The sequence below is a fragment of the Cucurbita moschata genome, unplaced genomic scaffold (assembly GCF_002738365.1).
Source record: "Cucurbita moschata cultivar Rifu unplaced genomic scaffold, Cmos_1.0 Cmo_Scf00003, whole genome shotgun sequence".
Classification (NCBI taxonomy): Eukaryota; Viridiplantae; Streptophyta; class Magnoliopsida; order Cucurbitales; family Cucurbitaceae; genus Cucurbita; species Cucurbita moschata.
Window position 1 is genome coordinate 7,149,128 of NW_019268519.1, and position 16,524 is coordinate 7,165,651.

General features: G+C 36.6%; 1 protein-coding gene across 1 annotated transcript; it reads right to left on the reverse strand.

Moving 5' to 3' along the window:
* Positions 1-16,502, reverse strand: LOC111434957 (la-related protein 6B-like). The gene is made up of 10 exons (XM_023072293.1): positions 15,770-16,502; positions 11,907-11,988; positions 11,610-11,704; positions 11,399-11,470; positions 11,070-11,149; positions 10,884-10,983; positions 8,513-8,560; positions 8,367-8,435; positions 2,970-3,110; positions 1-662 (listed from the first exon to the last, which is right to left on the reverse strand). Exons 1-10 carry the CDS (start codon positions 16,355-16,357, stop codon positions 396-398), a joined length of 1,542 nt encoding a protein of 513 aa, XP_022928061.1. The 5' UTR covers positions 16,358-16,502; the 3' UTR covers positions 1-395.
* Positions 16,503-16,524: the final 22 nt, after the last annotated feature.

Sequence of the window (16,524 nt, forward strand, 5' to 3'; positions counted from 1 at the left end):
ATAGCAAACACAATGAGAAGGTTTCCATTATGCGTATTAATTGGTGTAGAAGAGTGTTGCCAACTTCCTTCCCCATTGGTTTTCACAGATAACTTCAAAAAAATAATCATAATAATATTCTTCACATTAATTAATAATTAATCCCTAAAGGAAATAGGAGGAGATTGGGGATAGGGAGGGAGGGAACCTTTCCAAATACATTTTGAACTAATGTCTCTCTCTTACACTTGTTGAACCATACCACCACCCATTCATTGTAATTGATTACAATGGATTTCTTTGACAGCCCTACTTTAAAAACCCTGCCATCAACACCATGGCCCTGCCTTCGCCCTTTGCCCTTTGCCCTTCCCCTTCCTCTTCCCCTCCCCCTCCACCTATTCCAAATTTGGTTTTCAAGCCATATTCACACTCACTGGCTTTCCCCGCCCCATGGAGAATCCTCTTGTTCCGTCTGGCATTCGTGGCCCTGGAGGCTGCTGCTTCACTGTACCTGCCTGTTCGATGCTGCTAGAGCTACTCGAAGGCGGAGTTCCCACATGATTCCCATGGTTATTATTGTGATTATGGTGGTACTGTGATCGACCACGTCCTTTACCACGTACCCTATTTCGGACTCTTCTCTGCCCACCTCCATCTTTCTCGTTTCCCTGTTCCTCTCGCTGCAACAAACATAACAGTAAAGACACAGAAATGGGTTTCCATGATGGAACAAGTATAATATGCTTCAAGTTCTCTTTTCTGTAAGAGAACAAGCGAAATAAAGAAGATGAAAGAATGTAGGACAGGAGTCTTTAACTACCTACAAGAAAGGACTCCACCCTAATAAGTAAGCGAGTTTTCTTTACCATAACTTTCTTATTACCAATATTTTTGTAAGAAGAAACAAAGCATTTCATTGAAGAAATGAAAATAAATGAAAAGATATCAACAAAGCTCAAAAGATACACACTCCACATAGACATCCCTGAAAGGAGAATAGAATTACTGGTTAAAGAAAAGCCCCAGCGCTTATAACATCTAGAGATAAAGCATCTAATAAATCGCTGCAAGTGTATCAATGGCAGTAGACAAAACACATAACTTAGAAGTCGAATCTCAGATTGCTTGATTTCATGTTCAATATTTGCAGTAAAAAACGCAGCTGACAAGGAACGAATATAAAAAATCGGGTCTTCAAGTTCCTCCTTAGGCATACAAGCTAATAGTCATGATAAAAATAACCATCCAGGTTCGTTCTTAACAACTTTGATCTGCCTACCAATCGGATATCTCTCATGAGTCCAAGAGGATGAGCTTCATGCTTTTCAAAGGGGAAAACATGGGCTTAAATCCAACATTTTTGTTCATTTCATCTTCCTATAATGTCAACCATGCATCATCTTTACCAAATTAAGTACCCTTTCTCCCTCACAATTCCAGTAACTCACCTAAGTTCTCTTGCTTCACTGGAGCTTCTTCTTTGCCCAATTTAACTTCGACCATTAGCTTGACATTCACTTTCTCCATTTCTTTCTTACGCAACTTCCCCACTCCATCAACTAAGGCTGCCAACATTTTCTTAACCTCAAGAATTTTTCGCACTTTCTCCGACTGTGCCCTGATGAGATTATACTTTTCAAACTTGTTGCCCACATAGACCCTTGTTACCAACAAATCGGTTCTAAAGAACCCTGTCACATTAATTTGTAAAAGAAAGAGAGCACAAAACTGTTGAACTCCTCAAAAGACCTGGACTCTCCTACCGTGTTGGTCTTCAAGCATAAATGCTAGTAATTTAGACATACTATAACAATATAACCTCCAACAAGGAAGTTAACGGAAAACACTCCAATTTGGGTGCAAGTACTTTGTTCCATTGTTTCATTAAAGAACCTCCTGGACATTTGGTTGCCCAAGTCTCCATTCTCTCCTTTTCAAGTTCTCAATCCCACCTCCACTATCATTTCGTATGGAAGTGATTTCACAATTAACCAACTAGCTTAATTTTCTTCGTATTCCCTCCCCACAAAATTTCTCAGCTTTCTTTCCAATCTTCATATCCCTTATTGTAACATTAGGAAGATCAACACAATGTAAGTAGGCAAGCAAGAGAGCACCCATTCTGCAAGAGCACGTCCACCTACTGACACAAAGGATAGGATTTTATCACCTTGAAGCTTTTAATTCTTGAATAGACCATATAAAAGTAAAACTAAGATATATTAGATCGATGAATAATCCTATTAACTGTCAAACTTAGATAAACATTCCAAACAGTTACTCAAATTTTTATCTTCAGTGTTCTCTTAGTACAGAGACGGTGCAAGTTTCAAGCCTAAAAATTTGAGCCTCTCAAAACAAGCCTCAAAATTATTTTGAAACATTGGCTTCAATTTCTGTGTTGCTGTTACCTTACATCTAGGCCATATGTACTGCAGTAGTTTTAACTCTCGAGTCTGTTGGACTTTTCACCAGGATTTGACCCATGTATTCCCAACAATATAGATATCGTCATTTATCCTTTCGGCTTCTCCATCTGGCATAATCGTTCACATTTATTTCTCTATTTTTGCAAGCTGTCAAACCTATATAATGAGGTTTTTTACATCCATAGTTGCAAGTCCTTTGTAATCCTCAAGCCTCCCACTGTAAACTGATCACCCCCTTAGGGTCGACTCCTATTCATTTTGAACAATTTATCGTTTAAGAATTGCCTTTTGTTTCCCTCAACATACTTTCAGCAGACTCCTAAAGCCCTCTTAAACAACTTATCTTTACTGGTTATTCCTTCCTTTTCTCTCCTTTCTGTCGTGATGACATATACGTTCTCTTTTTTCATTCCTAATATCCTCCATTGTCCATTTCATGGTAATATCTGCTCCTCTTCACTCCATCCATTAAAAAATAATTTAAGAAAATAAAGCGAAAGAGCATTAATTTTAGAGATTCCAGGAATCTAAAGAAGCTTAGAGGAAGTTCAATTGTACTTGTTCATGCGGATGAACATCAGCTTGATCAGAAAGGTCATCAACATGCTTCTCAATATGTGGTTGTTCAGAGGTATCATCATCTTTGCAGTTCATCTCCCCATTATGTCCCTTCTTCCCACGCGGTGGAGCAGATTTTGACTGTGAACAATAATGAAGTTTCTAATTAGAACACACGCACAAACAAAAAGAAAAAGGAAAAAGAAAAGGAAAAAAGAACAAAACTTCATATTTTGGATTTGGAACTAGCACACGTTTTTGCATACATAAAGCAAAAAAAAATTTTATAATGTAAATAAAACACCTTACCATAGCCAATATGTTGTTTGGTACTCTTTATCAACTTTTTTATAGGAAACAACAAAAACCAAAAAGAGACTACCTAAGGATCAGGGGTAGAGGAAACCCCTCCCCAAGGAAACTAGTTGACAAACGCTTTTCCAATTGCTGATAGTTTTTTTAATAAGAAAGTGAGCATTCATTAAGATTAATGAAAGAATGTCAATAAAAATACCCAAAACTATTTATAAGATTGGATCCCAATCAAAAGAATGATGTCAAATGAATAATTACAAAAAAACCGATTGGATGTCCACAAAGATGAGTTAAACCTAATCGCCTCTAACAGTTCCTCACCAAACCTCTTAGCCCCTTTAAAGATTCTACTATTCCTCTAAAGTCAAATGCTCACAAAATGGCAAAAAAGCAAGTCTGCCACAAGACTTTATCTCAAAAAGGAGGATTCAGGAAAACCTCCTTAAATAAACATAAACAACCCCGGTTACAGGCTAGAACAATCCTGAAGGTTTGAAAAACTGACTACAAAGGGAACAAACAAAAGGGCACTCCCATAAAAAATGGTTCACGTCCTCTTGCTATAAAGAGCACATTATTATTTTAAATGCTGCTTCTTGAAACTTATGTATTTTGTAGTTTTGACTTGACTCCGCGAATATTGTTTGTCCCTTTTTACAAAAGAAAATTTCACCGCCCTTTTTACCATTGAGTACACATGGCGACCTGTGATTCAAGGTATCAAAAATTGAGTCGTTACAATATATGTATTAAATTTTTAGAAATAATATTGGTACAACAAATATGATTAGACTTATTAGGATGTTTAACATTTATAATAGAAATTACATTGAAAAAAGGAAATTGTCCATTAAAAAGATTCTTTGAAATGAATATATATTTTTAAATATACAAAACAGGGAAAATTTCCCATGGAAAATTTGATCTCCACGAATTCCTGATGGGGAATGCGTGCTCTGATGTCTGTGAAAATAAATAGAAATTTTTGTGAGGATGGGGATTGAAAAAGGTGACAGGGACAAGGATGGGAAAAGCTTCCCTTCCCTGCCCCACCCCGTGGACATCCAATTTAGCTTTCAAGTTGTGAACCTCAGCTTGATACCCAATGGGATATGGCATAGCCCGAACCTCTTCCACATTTATGCCTAACCACTAACAACTTTTATAAAGTCAAAGTTAAACCCGTTCCAATCAAGAAGATCCTAAGAATCAGCAACCCCCACAGTCTCCTAATCCTAACAGAAAATAGGCATCATCTGCGTATTAAGTTTCTTATCCCGAACAATAGTGCAATGTTGCCTCAAACCTCTTTCGACTGTAAATTTTCCCCTAGCCTTGCCATTAATCAAGACTAAGAAGTTTGCAATGTTGCCTCAAACCTCTTTCAATCCTTGTTGCAAATGAGTTGGTGGACAACTAAAGGGGCAAAAACAAGAAAGTTTGGGTTATCAAGCTTGATTTTGAAAAAGCCTATGACATGGTATATTGTGATTTCTTGTTGGATGTCCTTCAAAATAAAGGTTTTGGTGAAAGATAGAATCACTTGTCCCTTCACTCTTTCACCTTTAGAGTCGGTAAAGCCTAGTCATTCTTTCTCCTTCACCTCTACAACTCGATAAAGTGGCTGGGCCCCTGGACTATTACTTCTTCACCTTCTGGCTTCTCTCTCTCCTTAACCTGATTTTACAAGGTCAAAGAAAGAAATACGAAGGATTCATTCTCTTCTCTTTCTGCTTATTCATCAAGCAAGGAGCCCCGTCCTCTTTGTGATTGTTATTGATGTAATGAAAGATATGTTAGAGAAGGATCATAAGAAAGGCGTTTTATTAATGGCTTTGAGGTGGGAAGAAATCAAACTTATGTGAGTGATTTACAATTCGCTAACAACATCCTCCTTATCTCAAAATTCAATGGTGAGAAACATAAAATTTTGATGAAGATTTCAGATTGTTGATAAATTGGTTTCTACGCTCAAAATCAACCAACAAAAGACTATCATTTCAGGCATATATTTGGAGGAAAGTGAATAAAGGGAGGTGGCTAAGAGTTGGGGATGTGACATTGGTAAGTTGGCCTATGACCGACTAGAGAGTGCCATTGGGAGTGATCCAAATTCTTGGCTCCAGCGGAGGAGAAAATAGCATCAACTCGCAAAGTGGTGCAATTTCCTTTGCTCTAGTGGGGGGAACTCAAACTCACAAATGCAGTCTTTACTAGCATCCCAATCTACTATCTCTCTATTTTTAAATGACTTAAGAAAGTACTAAGGAGCTTGGAGATCTATTTGTGATTTCTTTTGGAAGGAGTGGCTAAAGAAAATGGTAGCACTCTTGTAAATTGTAAAATAACATCTCTTCCAAAGGAGCCCTTGGTATAGATAATTTAAAGAGCAAAAATATCAGCCTATTTTAGAAATGGGGGTGGAGATTCATAAAAATAAATAGTACCCTATGGAAGGAGGTTATAGTCGGCCGATATTCCTTTAAGGAATGGAATGGTTTAAAATTAACCTTGTAAAGGATGAAAAAAGAAAAATCTGGTTTTGGGAGGATATGTGGATTGGTGATCTTGCCATTAAATCTTTGTTCCCAAGAATTTACTATATTGCTTCTTCGATGAACTTTATTAATCAATGTTGGTCTGCGTCTACTAATAGTTTGGTTGTTCCTTTAAGGAGGAATTTGATCGATGACAAAACTCTTGTGCGGATTGAGCTTTACAGCCTTCTTGAGAAAAACAACCTTCGAATATAGAGCACTCCCAAGTCCTGGTCAGTTTTCAGTAATTCCTCAACTCAGTCTTTATATGGGTCCTCATTCAAGGAAAGCTAGACATAGGGTGCGTTGGAAATGGTTGAATTACTCCACGTTCCCAAATTGGTGTGTGATGAGAAGATTGAATGGAGAAAATCAAACCATCTTTTGATGCTGTGGTTGAAGACTCTTATTTGAAGATATAGATTATTTATTTCAGGAATGTGACCATCCATCCTTTATACCTAGAAAATTTACATCTCTTATTCAGGCTTGTGGCCTGGAAGCAGCCAATGATCTCATCTTCTATCTCCTTTTCTATGGAGAGAAAATGCCCATCTTCACTTTCTATCATAGAAATAAAACTTTGACTGTTCCTCATTGTAGCCCACCTACGAAGAAGGATGTATTCTTATCCCCTTATCTAAACAACTTAATCCAACTTTTCTCATTTAGAATGTGTTGCTCATTGATGGTCATTTCCAATAACTTAAGACTTTAGAGAAATTCTTTCAGCCTTTTGATGGGCAGAGATGGACCCCTTTTCCTCCTCTTTATAGATCTGTTCAATCTGATGCAAAAGGAAAACTCTTCTGATCAAACAACGTTCCCAAAATCCTCTCTTGCTGATTATCTTATTAAATTTCAAAGAGGTACATGTGCCTTTCTACTTTTATAATATAGAAAGGCTAATTAAATCCCTAAATACTAGACAACAACAAATCTACCCCGGTTCCTAGATACTAGGTAACAATAAATCTAACTCAGTCCCTAAATATTATGAAGCAATAAATCTAAATAGATTCATCCCTAGAGAGTAGGTAACTATAGAGATGAATTAGAGAGATCAACTACTCCCTCGGATTACACAAATATCTCTTTAATATAAGTTAATACTTCAATATTTCCCTCAACCCAAGTAATCGGTATCATTCATTCTCATTCATTACTACTAACTCATGAAATAGTAAGCTATGAAGTTTTTTTTTGTTGGCACATCTGTCCATTGAAGTCGTGAGAGCTCAAACTCATGCATGCCCCTTGCAGCACTTTCATGGGCATCACTTTCATGGGCATCACTTGTCTCTCTAGTGCTCACTCCTCTTGGAGCACTTCCACAAGCGTTGCTTGCCTCTTTCGTGCTCACTCTGCTTAGAGCACTTCCATGGGAGAGTTAAGCACTTCCACAGGTGTCGCTTGTCTCTCTCATGATGACTCCACTTGGAACACTTCCACGGGCGTCGCTTGTCGATCTCGTGCTCGATCCTCTTGGAGCACTTCTACAAGCGTTGTTTACCTTTTTCGTGTTCACTTCCATGGAAGTGCTCCAAAAGGAGTGAGCACGAGAGAGGCAAGCAACGCTCATGAAAGTGCTCTAAGAGGAGTGAGAATGAAAGAGGCAAGCAACGCCCATGGAAGGGCTCCAAGAGCAATGAGCACGAAAGAGACAAGCAATGCATGTGACAGTGCTCCAAAAGAAGTGAACACAAGAGAGGCAAGCACGCCTATCGAAGTGCTCTAAGGAGATAGCATGCATGAGTTACATGTTCTCACGACTTCAGCTGCAAATGAGCTAAAAAAAAGACTTCATAGCTTAGTACTTCATGAGTATCCAAGTTAGGAATGAATGATATTTGAGAGGGAGTGTCGAAGGATTAGCTTAAGTTAAAGAGATATTTGTGTAATCCTAGTAAGTAATTGATCTCTCTAATTTATCTTGTTACATCAAATCCCAGTATGTAATTGATCTCTCTAATTTATCTGGTTACATATTATTGTTACATAGTATCTGTCTAATTTATCTTGTTACATAGTATTGTTACATAGTATCTGTCTAATTTATCTTGTTACATAGTATCTGTCTAATTTATCTTGTTACATAGTATTGTTACATAGTATCTATAGACGAATTTATTTAGATTTATTGCTACCTAGTATCTAGGGATTTATTATTACCTAATATCTTGGGATTTAGTTGGACTTGGACCTACTTATTCCACCAAACAAAAATAATATGATGCTTTAGCCCTTTGTGAAACTCTTTATTAACTTTGAATAAGAGAGAATAGAAATAACCTTCATGCAATCCAATCAGCCACCCGAAATGCAGTACATAGTATACTAAGCTATGTCCAGAGGCTTTTTCCATGTATTTGATTTGCTTTCTGGTGCATATCCTTTTTTTTTTTTTTCAATTACTTTTATTACCCTGTTACTGATATGTGTGTTTATAAACAAANAAAAAAAAAAAAAAAAAAAAAAGATTTAAAATGCACCAAAAAGCAAATCAAATACAAGCAAAAAAATATACTAGTCTTAGATTAAGTACCGTGCATGTAAGCATCAAACGAAGCCTAAGTGCATTTCTCCAATTCCCTTCATCATTTAATTCTGCAACCTGAAAAATTGAGAAACTTCCTTTACATCTGAGTTCCCTTCACAAGAATGAAAAAGACTAGAATAGAAAGCACTTACAGCCTTCTCAGCCAGCACAACAGATTCATATTCCACGAATGCGTGCAACTGAAACAGAAAATGTAGAGTTAATTTATTCCCTTTAGTAATAAGAAATATTGTAGTACATTTAAAATCTTATAGGCATTGATGACATAGTACATTGAATGGCCTGTTTTAAGGCTAAGTTGCATTCGATATGGATTTTAAGAGAGTTAAATGTGATTACAGAAAAATCTTAACCACTTATTGTATTTGGTAAAACTGTTTAGGAACGAATCCATTAAAATCATTTTTGATTCACATGATTTGTTCCCTACTAGTTTTGAAAATTAGACTCCTGTAGAATCAGGTGCCTCCCTTAATAAACTTTCAATTTATAATTTAAGATATTTAGATTACTTTTATAAATCTAGTATGTAGCATAACCAACTCCTGATCTCCTAATTTTTCAAATTGAATATTTTAATGCAACCATTCTTTGAAAAAACAATGCTGGTATCGTTCTTGTAAAAAAAAATTATAACCTTTTCCTTTAATATTTAACAAATAATTTAGAGAAAACATGGTAGAAATATAAACGGAAAAATTTAAAAACATATCTTTTATAATCTTTAAAAAATATGCAAAATCCTATATGATGAAGTGACTTTCTAGTGTCGGTGGGGTCTTCTCCCAAAATCCTTGATGATGGGTATGGGAGAAAAGACAAAACTCAAACCCCATACTAGGCAAGACAGTATGGAAAGGAAATCACCCAAAAACTGAGTCTTTTTCAATGGGAAATTGTGTACAAAGCCATTAGCACAAATGAAAACCTACAAAAAGAAGGTCCTACATGACTCTATTTTCCAATTGGTGCCTTTTATGCAAGAGAGACAACGAATCACGAAACTAACTGTTTATACAGTGTACATATGACAATAACTTCTAGATAAAGATTCTCAATATCTTCATAGGGCACCTCTTTATTCCTAGGGAGGTTAAGGATTTACTAGACATGGTCTTTAACGTACCACCCTTTCAAGAATGCAATAGCTCCAATGGGCCATGGTTTTCTTTTGGAATCTTTGGAAAGAGTGAAATCAAAGAGTTTTGATAGAAAAGACGCAAACTCGTACTAGGTTTTTCGAGAGTGTCGTTTACCGAGACATTTCTTGGTGTAAATTGTCTAATTCTTTTGCTTCATATAGTCATACCTCTCTCCTTGTTAATTGGAAAGGTCTTTTGTAAGTATCATGAATAACACATTCTTTCTGTAAATTTTGAACATTAACAAAATTTAAAAAAAAAATTAAAAAATTATGCAAATTTTTATCGTATGTCTACTTAGTCATTATAGCTGAATCACAACAATTTAGTATTCCTGTATCAAAAATTATAACCTGTCTTTTTAATTTAGGTTAAGCTGAAATTTACCTAAACACTAATTTTCAAAAAGCACAATTCTAGCAAAAGCTACACCAATCCCAAACTATGCTAATTGTTTCAAAAAGCCCACAAACAAATACATGCACCTCTACATCTCGCTTCAAAGTTGCTGGTATTTAAATAATATAATAAGAAAATAAATAAATTTTGTAACCATTCAAAAAAGAAAGGTGTCACTGTAAAAAAATTAAGAAAAAAATGTTGCGCTCCATTAGTGGTGAATGAGATAAAGAAAACAAAAATTTGATTTTTAAAAAACTATTTTTGTCTGTTTTCAACATTCCTCTGAATTTGAAAAGCATTTTTTTAATTCTAAAACAGAAAAAGCGAAAACCAACTGGCTATCAAACGACCCATGGTTTTTTGGAACTTGTTTTTGTTTTTCCAAGAATTCAAATGTTTCCTTGAGAAAATGAAAAATCATGGATTGTGAGAAAACGAATTTTCAAAAACCAAAACCTAAGGCCCCATTTGATCCCCATTTGTTTTGAGTTTTTGAAAATTAAGTTTATAAACATTATGGGTTTCTTTGTTTTGGTATCTATTTTTAACATATGCCTTCAAAATCAAAGTCAAATTTTGAAAGTCGGAAAAAGTAGTGGTTATCAAACAGTTGGTCCTCTGTATGCATCCATTAGAGCTGATATTAATAAACATACCTATATCAGATTTCTCAAAGGATAAAAGGGAAAAAGAAAAAAAAAAAAGAAAAGGAGAGAGAACAGGGTTGGATTTAGAGGGCAGTGCAGCATCCCAAAAATCAAATAAGGGGGAAAAAATTCCGTCCTATACTTCAAACCAGTGTTCCCCACCTAATTTGGAACCAGTTCTTATGGAGATTTTGGATAATCCCTACAGCAGACTTTAAGGAAATCATGCATACAATGCTAGAGGTTAATGGAGAACAAAGATTGCACCAACAATCCCAGATACCCTAGGTGCTAACAGCAAATAAGTATACCTTGTTACTGTAATGCATTCCATCAGCTTTGGCTGATTTAGATGTTGAAGAAGTTCCAGTATCTGAGATTTGAGGTTGACACGTTCGAATGTTTTTAACACTGCCAAAGAGTAAAGCGGTATGATAACTCAATATTACTTTAGTAAGCTGTTGAACATGGACAATAAAATCACTAAATACTTATACCTCCCAACAGCAGAAAAAATCTTCATGAGGTTTTGGTGGCAATGATCATCAGGTAAATTCTCCGCAATGACTATGCGAGACTGAGGGGGCAAGTAAGACAAAAGGCATAACAAACAAAGATTTAAAGCATTGGTTTGTAAATCAATGATATATTATGGGCAATGGGATGGAATCATCACACATGTTGTGATGAAAAAAATTTAACTTAAAAAAGGAAAAAAAGAAAAGAGAGAGAGAGAGAGAGAGAGAGAGAGAGAGAGAGAGAGAGAAACTAAAACTTTCTCTTTATATAATTTATGTAATCATTAAATTAAATAAATAAACCCTACTTGCAGCTCCTCCATATCTGACTCTGAAAGTGGTTGTTTGCGTCTAACTTTCTTTCCATCTTCATTAACCATCTGCAGAATATTGAACCAAAAAGCATGAGGGGAACAAAACAAGAAAGAGAAATTTGGGGAACAAAACAAGAAAGAGAATTGAGGATAACTTCAGGGCAACAGAGGTAAAGAAGGATGTTAAAATAAATTAAATACTCACAAGCTTAGAAGAGTTGCGCAAAATATTGGCTAGCTGAGAGTGGCTATTAATGAGAGCCTTAATCTTCTTGAATGATGCAACAACCGATATAGGCACTGAATTAAAATGGACCTTACTCAGGTAAAGTATTTTAGAGAGAGAAAGAGAGAAGGGAGGCCAGATGACTAATTCTAAATCATCATCATCAAGTATTGAATTTTACCAAAGCAATCCACCAATGGCAGGATGGTAAGAGCAGGATCTCCACACGTTAACAGAATGTGAAATCCAAATAAAAATGCCAAGAGAGAATCTTACCATATCCATCGGGATCTTTATTGATAAACCTCATCAAATGATCAGTAGTTGCCAAATTTAAATCACTGAAATAATATTCCACCTAAAAACCATAATTCGCAAATAATTTAATAAAGTGAATGATAAAAAGAAGGTAGGCATAGAAAACAATATCTAATTAATATTGGAATTTAAAACACAGTAAAAGTACCCAACCTACTAAATTAACTGTTCAACTTTTTAATTGATACCCACGATAAGAGTCCTGGCGAACTTATGTACCTTTTTATTTTCAAAGGATACTTGCAGAAAAGTGATATCCTAGACTAATAGTCATAAAGATTCAAATTTATGATTTCAAAGTCATCAAATTGATCCTTGTTGGGTGGTAATAGTGAGCACCAAAGGCCATAAGGAATGATCCAACTTACTAACGTTGAGTCAGAAAGGACAGCTAACCACTATATCAACTTTAAAACAAGGATAACCAAATACTTTTATCCATTGTTCGGCCCTCTCCCACTTTTTTTCTTTTTTCTTTTTCTTTTTTTAACTTAATGTAGGGTCATAGGAACACAAGAGACTTTATCAGATACCTACCTCAATTGTCTCTTCTGAGTTTTATATGATATATGTAGAATATCCATTTGACAGCTTTAAAGAGTCATTTTTTTCCTTTCCTTTTTTTGACAAGGAACAAAGAATATGACATTGCTTTTCATGCAATTTGCCCAAAAAGTTAGTTTTACGGATATTCTTCTTCGGAAAGTTATTCTCCAGTTTTCTACATGGTTTCCTTCAGCAGATGCAAGATCCAAGGTGTTGTGGTGGTTATTATGTTAACCATACTCTCAAAAACCAGAGGTCGATATCCAAGCTTCAAGATCTTCATGTTCTGCTGTCCCTTCTATAAGCAAAAGATAATCACAGTTTTCACCCTTCCAAACATCAGCATAATGAAGTTCTACACCAACAATCCTTGGATTCTAGATACTCTGGCTGTTTAGGGGATTAAAAGGTAAAATTTACTAACCTATAAGGCAGTGTATGGGGTGAAGGTTTGGGTTTGTGTGGGTTTAATAGAGTGATTGTACTTCATAGGTGATAGAAAATTTATCAGAAAAATGTACTTTAAAAAAAATACAATAGCACAAGGGTTATACCAGACCATCTATAGAACTACTACTGCAAGATGTGTCATGATATGAGATTATTTGAGCTGTAACATTAAACCAAGTTCTAGAGCAAGATTTGATAAGCAAGTGTCAAAAAGTTTCCTCTCAATAAACTTTGCTTCCTCTCTGACCAAATCTCCCAAAAGAATTAGCTTTCAACCCCATTATCCTTTAAAGTCACATATCTTTTTCTAACCACACTCCCCAAAAAGAGTCACTACCAAACTTATCGTCAATTATGAAAACAATTTATTCAGAAGAAGGGTAGAGAAAATGTCTTGCCCACGCAACAATTACTTAACTCCATGACAAAATCTCCTTAAAAAACAAAAATGACAAAATATGAAGGAACCAAAAGAAAATCTTATCTTAGATGTTGAAGCTGTTATGGATAAGTCAGAAGGGTGGGAGACAGAGAGAAGTGATCAGCAGAAGAATAGTTTCTGGAGGCTAACTTCAATGATTGTTCATACTAGGATATTTGGATAATATCTTTGCTCTACCTAGTGTCTGCCCCTTTGCAAAAAGAGGGAAGAAGTTTGCAGAACCGGCAATGAAAGTTGGCCTAAACACTCTTTGAAAGGTTGCACAAATACATGGTGTCCAAATTTATAGACTCACAAGAGAAAATAGCATTTTTTTAGTTTTCTTTGTAGAAATAGATTATGAAAGCGAGCCCAAATACATGCTGTTTCTTGTTTAAACACTCTTTGAAAGGTTGCACAAATACATGGTGTCCAAATTTATAGACTCACAAGAGAAAATAGCATTTTTTTAGTTTTCTTTGTAGAAATAGATTATGAAAGCGAGCCCAAATACATGCTGTTTCTTGTTTTATCAAAAAACTGAAACCTTGATTGAAAGAATACATAGGAGACCAGCAAACCAGCCAAAGGTATACAAAAAGACAGCTTCAAAAGGAGCCAAACCAAACTCCAATCCAACAAGATAAATCCCTTGGATACAAACACCCTACGCGAGACATTAAACCTAGCCAAGGACCAAAATTCCTCCAGAGACCTCTCCACCCTCTAAAAATCTTATTATTCCTCTCCAACCAAATACCCCGAATGACCGCAAAAAAAGTGGCCCTCCAACTCGTCTCCCTAAATGGGGAGTGAAGTGGGATCTCCTCCTTCATAAGACAACAGTCCCAGTTATGGGGAAAACACACCCCAAAAATAAGCAAGAAACTTGCACCAGTACAAGAAATAGCTCAAATTCTCAAATGCCTCCCTACCAAGAATATACCATCTGCAGCCTCAAAGCAAAGAAATAGTGTCTCAGAATCTGGTCCATAGTGTTAACATCCTCATGAAGAACCTACCAAGCAAATAATTTGACCTTCTTGGGAATATTTTCATTCCATAACAAAAAGCAGGGAGGGAAAAGCACTAAAGCTACACAAAAGGCTAATAAGTACAAGAAATAGCTCAAATCCTCAAATGCCTCCCTACCAAGAATATACCATCTGCAGCCTCAAGGCAAAGAAATAGTGTCTCAGAATCTGGTCCATAGTGTTAACATCCTCATCAAGAACCTACCAAGCAAATAATTTGACCTTCTTGGGAATATTTGCCTTCCATAACAAAAAGACGGGAGGGAAGAGCACTAAAGCTACACAAAAGGCTAAAAAAGAAACCACAAGAGAACCTTTAGATGGACAAAGAATTTTAGTTCCCATATGGAGAATGATACTACAAAAATTCAATAAGAGCAGCAACAACAAAGACTCCCTATCGAACAAGGGATTATCAAATCCAATTTTGAACAAAAGACAAGGACCAAAAGAAGAAATAATGGAAGAGCCTGGCACATCCTCGAAGTAGATAAATGATAAAAGCAAAGAACTCCAAACACAAGGGTCTATGACCCACCCAAAAATACTCCCAAAAATAGGAGCTCAAGTCATCTCCAACACGCGAGTCACATAACTATGGAAAAGGACTTGAAGCAATCAAAAAACAAGGATTTTTTACCGTGCCATTAGACCCATTTGGATGGATGGATGGAGGTCGTTTGCTCACAATGACCATATGCCACAAAGAATTCAATTCCAATGGGAAATGTCATAACCATTTAGCCAACAATGCCAAATTATGAAGTCTCAAACCGGATTCCCAACCCCCCTAATTGATCTACTTTGAAAAATTATTCCACCTAATCAAATGAGGACCTCCTCCCCATCAACCCTTTCCCACAAAAAGTCCTTCATAATCGTCTCAAAGTTCTTACACAAAAACAAGAATCCTAAACACTGACATGAAGTAAGAAGGAATCTCACAAAGTACACACTAAAAGATTCAGCTTCCCTCCCTTTGAGAAAAGCCCTTTTCTAGGTCGCAAGCTACCTTTGGATCTTTTTACCTACAGCTCCCTTTGAAAAAAGAAACCTTGCTGATATCAACAATATTAGTGCAGAAGGAAAAGAGAGTACAGAACGGAATTGGCAGGGAGCTCTAACCCCTTTTCAAGTAACCCTGACTTCTAGCGAACATAATATGTGCCTAGAGAAGCAAAATAATTCGCAGGCTCAAAACAGTTACGGTGCTTCATAAAATTAACCCAAGCAACTATCCCATAGAGATTTGACAGAAGGATATGAAATTCAGCTCCATACCAACGTAAATATTGAACAAGCAGATATCAAAATCTTGACACGAAGTGAAGCGCATAAACATAGAGGATCTAGTAAAAAGAAAAAGCAACCTGATTCAAAAGCTTCTGGGAGACTTCCTCAGTGAGTTTAGTCCTAGACGGAGCACCATAGTCGGACTCAACCGGAGGCTTCTGAGGTTGCTGCACAACGTTGTCAGGGTCATGAAATCCACCATTATCGGCATAATACTGAGGATTATGAGGATGATAAAGCACAGGAACATGATGGGAATGATGGTGGTGATGGCGATGATGAGGATGATAGTGATGATTCGGAATAGAAACAACATGAGTGGGAACAGGAACAGGAACAGGAACAGGGCTCTGAATGGGAACATGGAAGGGAGATCCAGGAGGAGGGGGAGGATAAACATGCATCACGGCCGGCGGCGGAGGAGGAGAAGGAATGAGAATCCGAGGCGATTGCTTGGAAGAAGGAGGAGGAGGAGGAGGCTGAGAGCCAGAGGAGGAGTGCGGAGGTTGTAGATCGGGACGAGGGGAGGAGCGAGTGGGGACGAACTCAGGAGCCTGGGCGTTGAGACGGCTGAGAGAAGAGTTCCGGGAAAGAGATGGATCGGATTGGGAAGGGAGAGGAGGGGAGGGGGAAGGGGAAGGGGAAGAGGAAGAATGGTGAGCCATGGAAATGGGTATATGGAGATCGAGACCGTGAGGAACAGAGAGTGTCGTCTGCCTCCGACAACGAAGACGAAGAAGAAAGTAAAAAAAATAAAAATAAAATAAAAATAAAAATAAAAAAAATAAAAATAAAAGGAAAAGGCAAGAAAAGAAAAAAGAAAAGAAAGGCA

Coding starts and splice junctions, on each gene's coding strand:
- LOC111434957 (XM_023072293.1), bottom strand. CDS start 16,357: ATGGCTCACCATTCTTCCTCTTCCCCTTCCCCTTCCCCCTCCCCTCCT. Junction 11,705..11,906: donor TAAAGATCCCGATGGATATG/GTAAGATTCTCT, acceptor ATTTTAATTCAG/TGCCTATATCGGTTGTTGCA. Junction 8,561..10,883: donor GAATGCATTACAGTAACAAG/GTATACTTATTT, acceptor TTTCTGTTTCAG/TTGCACGCATTCGTGGAATA.